This window comes from Lutra lutra, chromosome 11 (assembly GCF_902655055.1).
Source record: "Lutra lutra chromosome 11, mLutLut1.2, whole genome shotgun sequence".
NCBI classification, from domain to species: domain Eukaryota; kingdom Metazoa; phylum Chordata; class Mammalia; order Carnivora; family Mustelidae; genus Lutra; species Lutra lutra.
This window is the reverse complement of record NC_062288.1, coordinates 103,883,785-103,898,062: the sequence shown is the minus strand read 5'-3', so window position 1 is coordinate 103,898,062 and position 14,278 is coordinate 103,883,785. Positions and strand designations below refer to the sequence as shown.

Below are 14,278 nucleotides of genomic sequence, written 5' to 3'. Positions count from 1 at the left end.
TGTGTGTACATGTACAAAGTATATTTTGCACATTTTGAAAGTTACTGTTTTTTTTAAATAGGGAATTTAGCCCATTTATGTTTAATATCCATGGACTTGAATGTAAACTTAGTAGGTATTAAAATTTTAGTTTCACACAATTTTTTTGTTGGCCTTGGAAGATACAGCTTTTTTTGGTTTTTGCATTGAATATTGCTAATGAGAAGGAATGACGATTCTCCTTTCTTTGTACAAAGCTGGCCTGTTTTCTCTTTCACGAGGCTTCTGGAATTTTTCCTTTTCTTTGCTACCTTAAAATTTTGCCAGTGTTTCTAGGTGTGAGACGTTTTAATCTGAAGTGGGTGTTTTCCAATTAGGGAAGTAATGTGATAGATATTAAGAGTAGGTGCTTTTGTAGTGTGATACAGAGATTAGTAAAAGAGAGAAAGACTCTTCTGGCTCCCCCACCTGTTCAATGAAATTATGGTTAGTGCATGTTAGCTCTTAGTAGATATTTTCATAATTTTTTAAGAATAATTTTGCTGGGGAGAGGGTGGTTGGGTTATGGACATTGGGGAAGGTATGTGCTATGGTGAGTGCTGTGAAGTGGGTAAACCTGGCGATTCACAGACCTGTACCCCTGGGGCTAATAATACATTTTATGTTAATTTATTTTATTTATTTTTTTTTTAAAGATTTTATTTATTTGTCAGAGAGAATGAGCACAGGCAGACAGAATGGCAGGCAGAGGCTGAGGGAGAAGCAGGCTCCCCGCTGAGCAAGGAGCCCGATGTGGGACTCGATCCCAGGGCGCCGGGATCATGACCTGAGCTGAAGGCAGTTGCTTAACCAACTGAGCCACCCAGGCGTCCCCATTTTATGTTAATTTAAAAAAAAAAAAGAATAATTTCTCTGGGGGCACCTGGGTGGCTTAGTGGTTTAAGCCTCTGCCTTTAGCTCAGGTCATCATCTCAGGGTCCTGGGATCGAGCCCTGCATCGGGCTCTCTGCTCAGCAGGGAGCCTGCTTCCCCCCCACCCCCCACCTGCCTCTCTGCCTACTTGTGATCTGTCAAATAAATAAATAAAATCTTTAAAATAAAAATGAATAATTTCTCTGGTTATAATCCTTCTATTTTCTCTCCTTCTGGTACTCTTGCTTAAAGAGACACTGGATTTTGTGGATCAGTTTTCCATGTCAATTTTACTTGTTTTTCTTACTTTCTGTCCTTATTCTTTTTTCGGCATTCTGGGAGAATCCCAGCTAACTGATAAGAAAAGTTTGGGAAAGGCTAAAAAGTATATGGAAAACCTATAATAATATTTGACTCAGAGCCCTTAGCCCATTGCCATAGTTGATACAGAATAAATACTTCATAATTAATTGGACAAACAGGAATATCCTCAAGCTTATTGTTACTATTTCATAACTCATCTTTAACCTTAATCTCTGAAATTTGGTGATTCTGCTTTGTTTTGTATTGCAGATTTATTTTGAGAGAGCCTTCCTTATTTTAGTCTAGTGAAATAGAAGTTTTGGAAGTTCCTCAAACTAATTCTTTTTTTTTTTTTTTTTTAAAGATTTTATTTATTCATTTGACAGAGAGAGATCACAAGTAGATGGAGAGGCAGGCAGAGAGAGAGAGAGGGAAGCAGGATCTCCGCTGAGCAGAGAACCCGATGTGGGACTCGATCCCAGGACCCTGAGATCATGACCTGAGCCGAAGGCAGCGGCTTAACCCACTGAGCCACCCAGGCGCCCCTCAAACTAATTCTTTTTTTTTTTTTTTTTTTTTTTTTTTTTTTTTTTTTTTTAAAGATTTTATTTATTTATTTGACAGAGAGAAATCACAAGTAGGCAGAGAGGCAGGCAGAGAGAGAGGAGGAAGCAGGCTCCCTGCTGAGCAGAAAGCCCGATGCGGGGCTTGAACCCAGGACCTGGGATCATGACCTGAGCCGAAGGCAGCGGCTTAACCCACTGAGCCACCCAGGCGCCCCATCCTCAAACTAATTCTTAATAGCAGTCGGCAGTGTGCGCCCCGACAGTTCCTTCTCGGATGTGCTCTTGGACAGTTGTCAAAACGTACTCCAACACTTCTCTTTTTCCCTCTACCTCTCCTCTTTTTCTCTTTTTAATAATTCAAAAACGTAGAAAAATAAAATGCTCTTTAGGAGTTTTAAATACTGCTTCAAATAAATTGTTTAGTTGGTAAACCATTTAAAAGCTGTTTACTTTACCTCCCTCTCCCTAAATGTTAATTAGCTTTGTAATTGTTGCTTAGTTTATAATTTGTTTCATTTCTAATAGGTGTTGTGCAAGAATGCTGATGTTCAAGAAGCTCCCTGTGGAAATTTATTCTTTCATAATTTCGACAATTTTATAGATGCTTTTATTTGGTTCAGAAAGATCTATTCTCGCCTATATATAAAGTATATATTTTCTTTGAATGCCAAATGTCTTTCATTAGCTCTGTAATTATAACAGATGGGCTTGAAACGTTCACTTAAATGCAGTTAGTATTTTATTTCCTTTCCTTTATTCCCTGTATCTTTATATGTTACTGTAAATTAGTATGTTGGATACATTCCAGGACTTCTCATAGTAGTTTAGCTAATGTCACATAATATTTTCCATTGCAAATGTGATTAAGAGAACATGTTGATGTTTCTAAAATGATACAGACATTGGGAAAAGGATCAATTTAAATTATTTTGTTTCCTTATTATGTACTTAAATGAAAGTCATTATATTTTATTTGCCAAAATTATTTTTAGTGCAAAAGCCTGTACAATTTGCCATATGCTAAAAAAATGGAGATTTTAACAGTTTAGCTGAAATTATTTTGTTATGCTAATGAGTTAATGTAAAAACCTTTTTAGCCATCAGTTGGACATATAAGTGCTCCTTCCTCCCTCAGCATTTTCTTGGTCTTTCCAGTATGACTCAAGGGTACTCAGACTACTTTGATGTTATACATGTTGTTTATTCTGGGCCGTGTCAATATACTAAACATATTTAGAGACCCTGAGAGATCATAGCGTAAAATAAATTCGGAGAAAGCTGGTTATTATACTTTATTAAGACTTGCTTCCTTTTCTTTTGCCTTTTTAATGATGTAGCACCTGTAAGTACAAAAAGAGAAGGGAAATGTTTATTAAGTCTTCAGACTTGTGGACATCATAGACAACAGAAATGCAACAGGTATAACTAGTGTTCATGAGTCACCTAGAAGCTGCAGTGGTCTGTTGACAGTTCTGGAAATGTGTAGAAGACTCATCAAGCAATATCAAACTTTCTTATATTGGTTCAGTGCCATGGACTGATGGTTACAAGGAAGAATTTGATGGCCTCTTACATAAAATGCTGGAATGAATTTTAATTTAAAAACTGTTGTATTCTCTGATAGACTAGCAGAATACAGAAAAAGTATGTTAGCATGTGAAGATCTTCTAGGGGTGCCTCCGTGGCTCAGTCCATTAAGCATCCGACTCTGGCTCAGGTCATGATCTCAGGGTCCCTGGGACTGAGTTCCACATCAGCTCTCTCTGCTCAATGGGGAGTCTGCTGCTTCCTCTCCCTCTTCTTCTCTGTGCAACCCTCTCCACCCATGCGTGCTCTCTCTCTCTCTCTCTTCTAATACATGAATAAAATCTTTAAAAAAAGATCTTCTTGGTAATGTTAGCAACTTTCTTTCAGGAGGGCCAGTTTTATCACACATTGTTCCATTTGGCTTCCGGTGTTTCGATTATGCTCTCATGAACCACACTTAACAGTGAGAGTATGAACAGTGAAGTCCATTTAGTACATATAAATATGAACACCTGTTTATTAGGGCTTCTGTGTCAAGCAGCATTCACAGAGCTGCAGATACAAAGATAGCAAAATATGTGCCTCACCTCAAGGATCCAGGACTGGGATGAAAAGACAAGTAAATAATTCTCCTGCAATGGCACGAATGCTCCAACAGAAGCCCATACAAGATAGACAGCTAGGCATCTGCAGAAGAGAGATTGTATACTGTACGATGCGGGCTACCCAGCAAAAGACCCACAAAGAAAATGATAACCCAGAGCTTGAAGGAGAGTGTGTTAATCATTCTTGGGGAGAGCTGATTATATGCATGTCGCATTGTAGGCAGTTTGTACTGACTCTTTACACCTTAGTTGCCGTGCACTTCCCCTGTGGATGCGTTGGCGCTGCTTTTTTCTGCTTTTACCACGAGCAAGCGAATAGAGCAGGTTGAAATAGGGAAAGGAGATACTCCGAGGATTTAACATTTCTTTCCATTCCCAGTTTTTATTAAGAAACTTGAAACTAATTGTTACAGGGATGTGTGTAATCTGTAGGTATACTGGAATCCTATGATTGTCCCTTACTAACTTACTCTATGATTGCGTGTTTTATTTCATACTGATATTTAGGTAGGGTGAAAACAGTAAGAGGTTTCATAAATAGTAGAGATACATTTTATTAGTTTTTGGTGGGTCTTAAAATGTGTTGAAATACCCCACAACTAGACACGTGCCTTTTTAGTCATATTACTTGTTTAAAACATTTTTACTTGTTTTTGACAAAAGTCAGTAGAAAAAAGTGAAATGCTCACTTTCTAAACTCGAATGGATGAACCCATGTTATACCAAGCACTCAGCTGAGTACTTTAGATTTTATCATTTTTAATGGATCCTTTATTCAGTATTATGGAGGTTTAAATTGTTCTGCTAGTAGCATACAGAAGACTTTTTTTTTTTAATACCTTCCTAGCTCCACATTTGAGCGCTCCTTTTCCAGGTTTTAAAAAGAGATTTCTTTCCCGTTTGCCCCCTTTCAGCGATGTGCATTTTGTAAGCACCTTGGAGCCACTATCAAATGCTGTGAAGAGAAATGCACCCAGACGTACCATTATCCTTGTGCTGCGGGAGCCGGGACCTTTCAGGACTTTCGGAACTTCTTCCTTCTCTGTCCAGAGCACATCGACCAAGCTCCTGAGAGATGTAAGTTTACTGTAGATCTACTTTTTAAACATTTATCAGTGTACTTACTTCAAATGACTGATGTTGTAATTTCCCTAAATATTATTTTGCTTGTATTAAAAGGTAGTATTATATAACCTTGGTAATCTAAGGGGTCTTTGCCAGAGATCCTTGGGGGAGTCTGTTATCACCAGTATCATCGAAGTTAAATACCAAAGGTATTTCCTCAAAATTTCAAAGATAGTTTGCATGTTTTACATTCTTATTAAAATTTTTCCTAAACCACTGTAGAAAGAAATACTGAGTATAAAGTATTTTAATATGTACTTAAAGTCATTTAAAAAGTCAAATGGTATTCAGTGTCTTCTACACAAAAAACCACCACTTAGAGAATTAGATGATGATTCACTCAAGTGTTATTTTAGGATGTACATTAATAGGATCAGCAAACGCTTTCGAAATTCGTGGTAATTGTATAGCCCTGATAGTCATAATAGAAATCTCTGTTAATGTTTCTTCTTGATTTATCTATCTTGGTTACCTATAATCCCCAGTTGTGCTTTTTTCCTTTCTTTTCCAAACAATATTTTATAATTATGTGAAAATATTTAAATGTTTGAAATTTGTTATACAGAAAATTATAATTCTTTCCCATCTTTATTGTTAAACAGAGATCTTGCCTTTTTCTTAGTATATGGATTTCCAATGAGCATGTATGCTTTGGGATTTCCCCCCCCTAGTAAATTGAATTTCCAGACTCATTGTGAAATCTCTGCGATGCTTTATTCAGTCTTTTTGTGTGTAACCTGTTAGTTACATTAGTGTTAGCTTTTATCTGTGTCTTAGCAATATTGATGAAAGCTTTTTAAAAAAATCTTTTCCAGCTCTTTGAAACATAAATATAGCTACCTCAGACTTAAACTTAAATAGCCTCAAATACAGTTAGATTGTATAATCTCAGTCTCATAATTTCATCTTCAGTTAAAATTATTTTTGTTTACATGTATAACCATGTCCTTAATCACTATACAGACAGAAATTACAGGTAGGGCAAACTAAAATGTCAGACTGTATTTGGGCGAATAAGGGATTTAAAGTTTAAAATATGTTTGTGATTACATACTTAAATCTGGGAGAAAAAACACTGATGCACAGCAGCTGTCACGGGTGTCATTTAAGGCCTCAGGTAGTGAATTACTTCACACAGGTGCACCAACTGCGATGTCGGTCATCAGAGTTGATTATATTCTGGGTGGTGTAATGCGCTTTGCCAATTAAACAAAACAACTATATTTGTGTTCGAGAATCTGAGTTTAATTCCGTGTTTTGTACTTAGTCATACTTCAGACCTCAATAAACAACATACAGAGTTTTCTGTGACCACATTTCTAACATTAGATGTTTTTAGTTAATGGCCATCCTTCTGTTTACTGCAGACTGTGTTCTAAGAGGGTCCACCTCATTTAATGTTAGAGACCATAATAAACATTGTGTAAAGTCATGAAGTGTAAGGACTGTGGGGAGATGCGCTGCTGTTACTCACCATCCATACAGTGAGAGCTCTGTGCTGCCACACACAACTCAGAGATACACTGAAACTATTGGCACTGTGCCATGTTCCAAAATAGATTTATGGAGACTCATAATATATGTGAATAGCAGGATTAAACTATAAATACACAAGGAAATTTGGTCATGGGAAAATAAGGATAGTATAAGTATGAAGATAATAGTGACACTGGCATTTTGGAAAATAAATTTTTGGCTCCAGAGCTCTCCAGCAGTCAACACAAAGAAGGGAATATCAACAGTGACCTGATTCATAGTAATGTCAAAAGATTTGACTTGATACTGGGACTGTATATACATTATACAGTGTAGCAAAACAAATCTCACAGGGCAATTTCTTATATGAAACCAAAGCCCAGTTAAGTAAATTCTATTCCTTGAGGATCTTAACCAGTGCAGTCTCTAAGCACAGTTTTCTGACCATCTGTCTTAATCCAAGGGTGTAGAGAATATTGTAGGTAGAATGTATTGTAGTAATTTACAATATTATGCAATAGTCTTCATAAAATCTTTCATAAGTATTTTCAGCTATCCTAAGTGTGTGTCATAGCACAAGGTACTTAGTATTTTCAAAAATTGGGGCTTAAACACCAGTGTTACTATGAGGGTTAAATAATAATTAATGGAAACCATGGAGCATTTGACTTTGTATATATGAATTGCTTTACAAAGTGGTAGCTATTCTAGTTCTTTTATCTAAGACTCAGTATATCTGTATACATTGAACGTAATACTTTATGCCGCTGGCTAAGCATAAAGCAATATGCTTGATAGTTAGCTGGGCTAAGAGTTGGATTGACATCTTTTTATGAAAGTTGAAGAGGAAAATGGACCTCATTAGAAACCCGAGCAAGGAGAGAACCTATGAGCAAGGCCAAGACTCATCAGAAAACAATTTTGGGTGCTTTGTCATAGGTCAGTGCTGGTCCTGGCTTCATCAGTATTTTCATGATGATGCGGTATGCACTAACCTTGTCTAGGGATTGTACACCAACTGCCATCCCGGAGAGATAGCCACATCCACTCACTGAGCAGTATTTTCCCTCTCAGGGAAAGCCAAATGGCAGGGAGCCCACCACGCAAGATCAGAGGGAAGAACATTTCAGAACGAGTGAACAACTGCTCTACAGGTCTTGAGGCATGGGCCTGGCAGGATTGCGAAATGACAGCTCGTCACTGTGCCTGGAATATAGTGTCTCCTAGGTAGGCAGAAGAGACAGCATCAGAGCAAACAAAGACTAGAGCACCTAGGTCTTGTGAACAAGATACTCTGTCTGCAGGGAGGAGTTTTTGAAGGCTCGAATGTGGGCGTGCCGGATCTTCTCATGCCCTCCTTGTCCCCAGCGCATTGACTTTCATCACTCGACCTTAACTTCTCTCACTTCATTTTCGTGGTCGTCTTTGTATCTCTTGATACCGAGTCCAGCTACTTTTCTCTTACCCTAAATCCTGTCGGTCTCTGAGCTGCTTCTGCCTGCTCTGTGAGCCAGCCTCTCCGGACAGCATCCGTGACTCGTGTTTCTTGCTGCGGATCCCGTGTGGTGCTGCGCCGTGTTCTGCCGGTAGCGGGAGCCGAGCTGGCAGGTGTTGGGTTGTGCGTGGCAGTGACGGGGCTGTGTGGGTGCGGTCTGGTGGCAGTTGCACTTTTGTCGCGTTCAGTAGTCCCACCTTCCCGCGTGACCAGGTGTCTCTGACACGGCGCCTTCTCGTTTAGGCTCTGTGTTGTGTCTGTTCCTTGGTCTCTTCTCTGGTCACAAGGTCACAGGGTGTGACCTTGTCCACAGCTGATCTTCTGTTTCTCCCTCTGTTCTCGCTCCTCCTCCGCCACGCAGCTTCCTCACTCTCTGCCTCTGCGGTTGCTCTCCTTCTTACTTTGTGCCTGTGCGGACACTCTCCAGCGCACCTGCCCTGCCAGTGGGAGCACATTTCGGGGAGTAGAGAGCATGGTCTGCGGAGCCGGACGGACCTGGACTTGGCTCCTGACTTCTCTTAACTTGGCTTTAGCTTCAGTCTTCCCCTCGGTCTCTTCTGCCTTTTCAGTTGCTTAAAGAAAAATTTCCCTTCCCTGTTTGATTATTGCTTCAAACTTCGTGCGTCTATGGGGCATTTATGTATGTATATGTCCAAGTGCTGCTTTCTGACACGACACTTAAGCCATCTAGTCATACCATTTTTCCGTGACCTGCAAAAGGCTGTTTTGGTATTTCTAGATCTTCTTCCTGATCGGGGAAATGGTTGGGACCAACCTCATTTCTTGATGTAGTGCTTTTTTTCCATTATTATTTTTACATAATGCATAGATGTTTTTAGACTGAATGTATCAGGTGGATGTTTTTCTTCGTTTAACTTATTACCAGTGATCCATCCATCCTAATCGACCAACATGACAGCATTGCCATTAAGGAATTGGTGCAAACTATCATGGAGGAAGGAGTGATCTTAGACACGGTGACCTTATTGTAGAACGGGCTTTGCTGTATAAAATAGTGCTGTGGAACAGAAATGTGATGTGAGCAAATTGAGCAGATCTTTCTAGTGGTCATGTTGAAAACTTTAAAAAATAATAATTAATTTAAAGAATATATATATTTCAGTATGTCCAAAATATTAGTATTACAACATGTAAGCAATAAAATTTTTGAGATGTTTGACGTTATTCTTCCGTAGTGAGTCTTTAGAATCTGGGGTGCACTTTATATTGTACGGCACGCGCCATCTTGGACAAACACATTTCAGTTGCCCAGTAGCCACACATGACTAGTAGCTGCTGTGGCAGGTTAAGTAGCGGAACAGTAAACTCTGGAAGGTTTCACAGAAGCCTTTAGACGGTGTTCCCTGCAAATTACAAGGAAAGACGAACTGAGGACCTGATAATCAGAGCGCTGTATTTGCTTCCATTTCTGTAAATTTTGAGGATAGGCAAAAACAAGGGAATAGGTTTTATTGTACATAGCTTGAGTAAATACTGGCACTCTCTTTTAATATTAAAAAAAATTCACCCTAATGTGTCATTTCTATCAAAAATGAACTAATTTATGACATTTCCATTTTTAAATTAATGACTTATTTTAAGTGCCGATCAAAGAGTCATTTCAAAGTGATTTTAGAAGTTCTTCATGTAAGATATATTTAATAAGACTTGATTTGTGCTAGGAAATTGAGGATACAAAGTTGAAAAAGACAAGGCCCCTACCCTTTAAGGTTCCAACTGTTCTGGTGTGATTACTTGATTGTGTCACAGTGTGCTCTCAGTATATGGGGAAAGATCTTCAACTGGGTGGATCTTTAGGTGTGGTAACGTTGGGATACTCAGGGCTGTGTGTGAGCAGAGAGGTTTGAAGGCCTCTTTGGAAGGAGCTCAGGGCCCAGCACCGCAAAGGAACAGCATTTCAAGTGGTGGGGAGCAGTGTATGTGAGCACACAGCACTGAACAGTGTGTCGTGTGCATTGCAGACCTCTTGGTATCACCAGGAACAGTGAGTGGTCCTGAGATTCCGTTGGAAGGGGTGAGGGCTTCCCCCCGCTTCTTTCCCTTACACTGGAAAATCTTGATCTTGTTTTCGTTTAGAGTGAAAAAGGAGGTATAGGTAAACGTTTAATTGAAGCAGGGCATAACAGATTTACAATTTTGAAAACTTGCCCTAAGTGTGTAGATGATGATCAGGGAGAGGTCAGATCCATAAGCAGGAATTCCATTTAGAAGATAGTATAACTACCAAGGCAGAGTGGACTGAACTGAACTGTGCAAATAGAAGGACAAAGGATACAGAGGAAGTTGACCCAGTAAGAATTGGTGTCTGGCTGGATGTGTTGGGTCAAGGAGGAGTCGTAGTGATACTGAAGTGTCTGCCTTTACCCAGCTGGTTGAGAATAAGGGAGAGGTTTAGATTTTAAAAAATGTTTTATTTTAGAGGTAGTGAGTTTTGAGTATTTTTTAGAACTTCTGGCTGTTGAGGGGAGTCCCGTGAGACTTGAACATAACATCTTGTAGTTTAAGTTTGGGGCGGGTGATACGGATTTGGGAATCATGGTGGTATTTTATAACATGGGAGTTGGTGTGATCACAGAGGGAACCATGTGAAATTATAAAAGAAGGAACAGGACGAAATCCCAAGGCACTCCAGCCCTTAGAGGAATTGTAGGGATACACAAGCCAACACAGGAGTGTGAGAGGGAGGCATGGGAGACCTATGGAGAAATCAGGAGAAAGCTGCCATCACAGAAGCCAAGGTAAGGGGAACTGTCCTGTGGGAGTGGATAGGAATGGAAATGCTGTGACAAGCAGATAAGATAAGGTCAAAAAAGTAACTTTGGATTTCGTAGATCACTGGTAGCCTCATGAAGGCAGTGCCCGGTGAATGGGGGTGTGCAGCCCCCAGGGATCCTAGAACGTGGTTTGTACTGTCCTCGAACTGCAAATGGTTTTCGTTAAAATAAAAGCAAAAAGTTTGTCAGAAATTCTACGGCCTGTAAAACCGGTTTGCCACGTAAAAGAATAGATTATTGGTCTGTTTCAAGATGCTTGATTGAGGAAAAAGGAAGGTAGAAAGGCTTATAGCCAGAGAGAACTGATCAAACCTTCAAAAATTAGAAAAAAAGGTTCATATATACAATTTAAAACAGTCTTTAGATAATCAGCTGATCAAACCATTGAGAACATAAGTGTCCGATATAGACATACATGTATCATCAAATTGGTATGATTTAGAACACATTATTTTTCTTATTGTAATATGAGTTCAACTGTGTACTCGGCAAGGCGGTTTATTCTTACATTTATTTTTTGTTTTAGATGGTAAAAGAACTTAAAAAGTGCTATTTTTTTTAGTCTACATTTAGGGATAAATGATATCCATAATTATGTCTATTTTAATACCTTTTTACAAGCTGGCAGTTAATACAGATGACGATAGAATTAGTGTATGAAGTTTTGTATTTGTGTACTAATATGTAGTTTCCATCTTTAATGTTCTCCTTCATACGGTGTTTTCTAGTATTAAAAAATTTATTTGATCTGAGTTAAAGTTAGTGTGTTTACGCTTAAGAAGCATTTAATTTAATTGATCTTAACATTTTAAAATTTTGTCTCTTGACTTAAACATTGTTAATTTTAAAATCTATTTAACATCCAAGTAAAATGGTTACTTTTGCACCTCAAGGCATTTCTCAGTTGATATTTTCCTGTTTGGTTCTTTTCAGCAAGTCTACATGGAGCATTAACTAGGCGCCCAGCGTCATCACTGGTACCAGGGATATAAAGTTAGTAAGAACTGCTTATGGCCTTAGGTAGATATAGGCACAAATACGCAAAACTATATGATTACACTTACCGTAATAAATTGTAGGTTAAATACGTAACAGTGGTTTTACTGAGACTTTCTTCTCATTGGATATCAGCTCAATGTGGGTAACCTCAAGTGTCTGAAAGATTTGCCATGCAAATTCCCTGCAAGTGATTTTTACATTGTAAAGTCAGAAAAATATTAAACTCTTATACAACAATTTCATTGTTTTACTGTTAATTATAGCAAAGGAAGATGCAAACTGTGCAGTGTGCGACAGCCCGGGAGACCTCTTAGATCAGTTCTTTTGTACTACTTGTGGTCAGCACTATCATGGAATGTGCCTGGATATAGCGGTCACTCCGTTAAAACGTGCAGGTTGGCAATGTCCTGAGTGCAAAGTGTGCCAGAACTGCAAGTAAGTTTTAATTTCAACTCAAAGGTGTGTATCAAGATTAAGAGAGACCCTATTCTTAGGTTCTGAAGGTTTGTGTTACATGATGAAGATTGTTCATTCTGCAGCTGTATTCATTCCCACTGACTTAGGCATGTTTTAAACAATTACTAGGTATTTATTAACATTATTTTGAAACAAGTCTAAACAAAAACTAATTTTAATAATTTTAAATACCTCTGGTTACCTAGAAAGTAAATTTCAATTTGCCAAACACTTTAAATGAATGATACTAACAATTTAGAAGAAATGAGCATTAGAAAATAAAGCGACTATGTTTGAGACTGGGGGGGGAGATTTAATAGGAAAATACACCTCTAGTTCTGGAAGGTAGTTATGAGAGTGAGTGAAAGGATCAGTGACATGTTTGAATTTCCATTCCAGGAAGAACAATTTATGCTAAGACTACTTTAAAAAAAAAAAAACAGAAACAAACCCCTGTATCTATCTGTATACCTACATGTACCTTCAGTTGATCCTAGTCACCACAGTCCTGTAAAGAAGTACAGTTTTCATGCAGCACATACACGTTGCAGTGGGGTCATCCTTTCCTATTTGTTGTATTCCATCCTTTGGTTATTTCTCCAATCTTTTCTGTGATTTTTTTTCCTCCTGCTGCTAAATTAGCATGATAATTTGGGGAAGTTATCTGCATCTAGAGCGGTCTTCAAATTGTGTACAAGCTGAGGACTTTTCTAACAGGAGAAATTATGCCCACCACTGCCATGATTAGTCTGTTTTATTTGTAATTTAATTTGATAACAGTAAGTGTCAACATCTTGCAATTATGTGGGATAAGTAGGACGATGTGCTTTTATATTTTGGCAAAAATTAAAATGCCAGTGAACATTTATTTGGTAGCTTATATCTGGTGCCTACTTTCTTGGGAAGGAGTAAGAGAACTTGAAGAAAAATTGCTTTTTCTCTAAGATCTTTCCATGTACCTAAAGAGAGAAAACATGCAATTTTATATATAGAATTGGTTAAACTGAGTAAGAAAGAACTGGAGGCCAACGACCCATCTTCCTTTTTCCTTCTGTCTGTCCCCAGGGGTGACTCAGGGTCCTCTCACTCTTCTTCTTGCACGCCCCAGTGTTTCTTTCCCTCCTCTTGAGTTAAATTCTTAGTCTCTGAGAGTGGTCCATAGCCAGGAATCAGGGCAGAGCTCGTGCCGTAGGCCAGGGCCCAATCTTTGGGGCATGGGAGTGTTCAGGTAAAGAGTTTAGGTTTTTGACTACAGTTCTTAATAACTATTACAAGATGATTCTTATACCTGTTTATTTAGCACTAATGTTTACGGGATATTCTAAGCTCTTCAGCCAGAATTATATTTAATTCTCAGTGTCTTTATTGTTCACATTTTATTCCTGAAACCAAGAGGACTAAGCTTATTTTGTTCAGGAATCACACAGCTAGATAAACAGCAGTCTGAATACAGATACAGGTCTGATGCCAGAGTCGGTCCTCTTTTTATGACAGTGTCTTTCCAATTCCCGATGACAAGATTTGTTCCTTCCCATGCGGCGCCACCTGTCAGTTACAGCTCCTTCCCCTAGAAAGGATGTTTACGGAGATATTTAAAAAAAGTAAAGGTCAGAGTCCTTCATCTTGCCTTACCCCTCCTTCTTGGCAGGAATCCTAATCTGGCTAAAGCAGGTTCACCATAGGTGAGCATTCAGTAAGGATAATCCTGCAGGGACCATAGGAGGATGTCTGTCTCCTCGCTTAGGGGGTCACCTCTGTCATTATCTGGGCATAGACAAAACAGACACTGAGGTATTGATGAACTGGGCAGTTCCTAGGATTGATTCTTCTCATGATTACTTATGTTATAAACATAAGTTTAAAGATAAGGCATCATTAATGCTATCTTATTTTTTAGACAATCGGGAGAAGATAGCAAGATGCTAGTGTGTGATACGTGTGACAAAGGGTATCATACTTTTTGTCTTCAACCAGTTATGAAATCAGTACCAACCAATGGCTGGAAATGCAAAGTAAGTTGTTTATTTTTCTTAAAAAAAA

At 38.7% G+C, this 14,278-nt stretch overlaps 1 protein-coding gene across 1 annotated transcript in view; it reads left to right on the top strand.

The window, feature by feature from the left end:
* KMT2C (lysine methyltransferase 2C) overlaps nucleotides 1–14,278 on the top strand; it is a 272,603-nt gene that overhangs the window by 144,076 nt on the left and 114,249 nt on the right. The window contains 3 exon segments of the mRNA XM_047695954.1: nucleotides 4,807–4,969; nucleotides 12,046–12,217; nucleotides 14,136–14,250. Of these exon segments, the coding sequence (XP_047551910.1) occupies nucleotides 4,807–4,969; nucleotides 12,046–12,217; nucleotides 14,136–14,250 (450 nt within the window).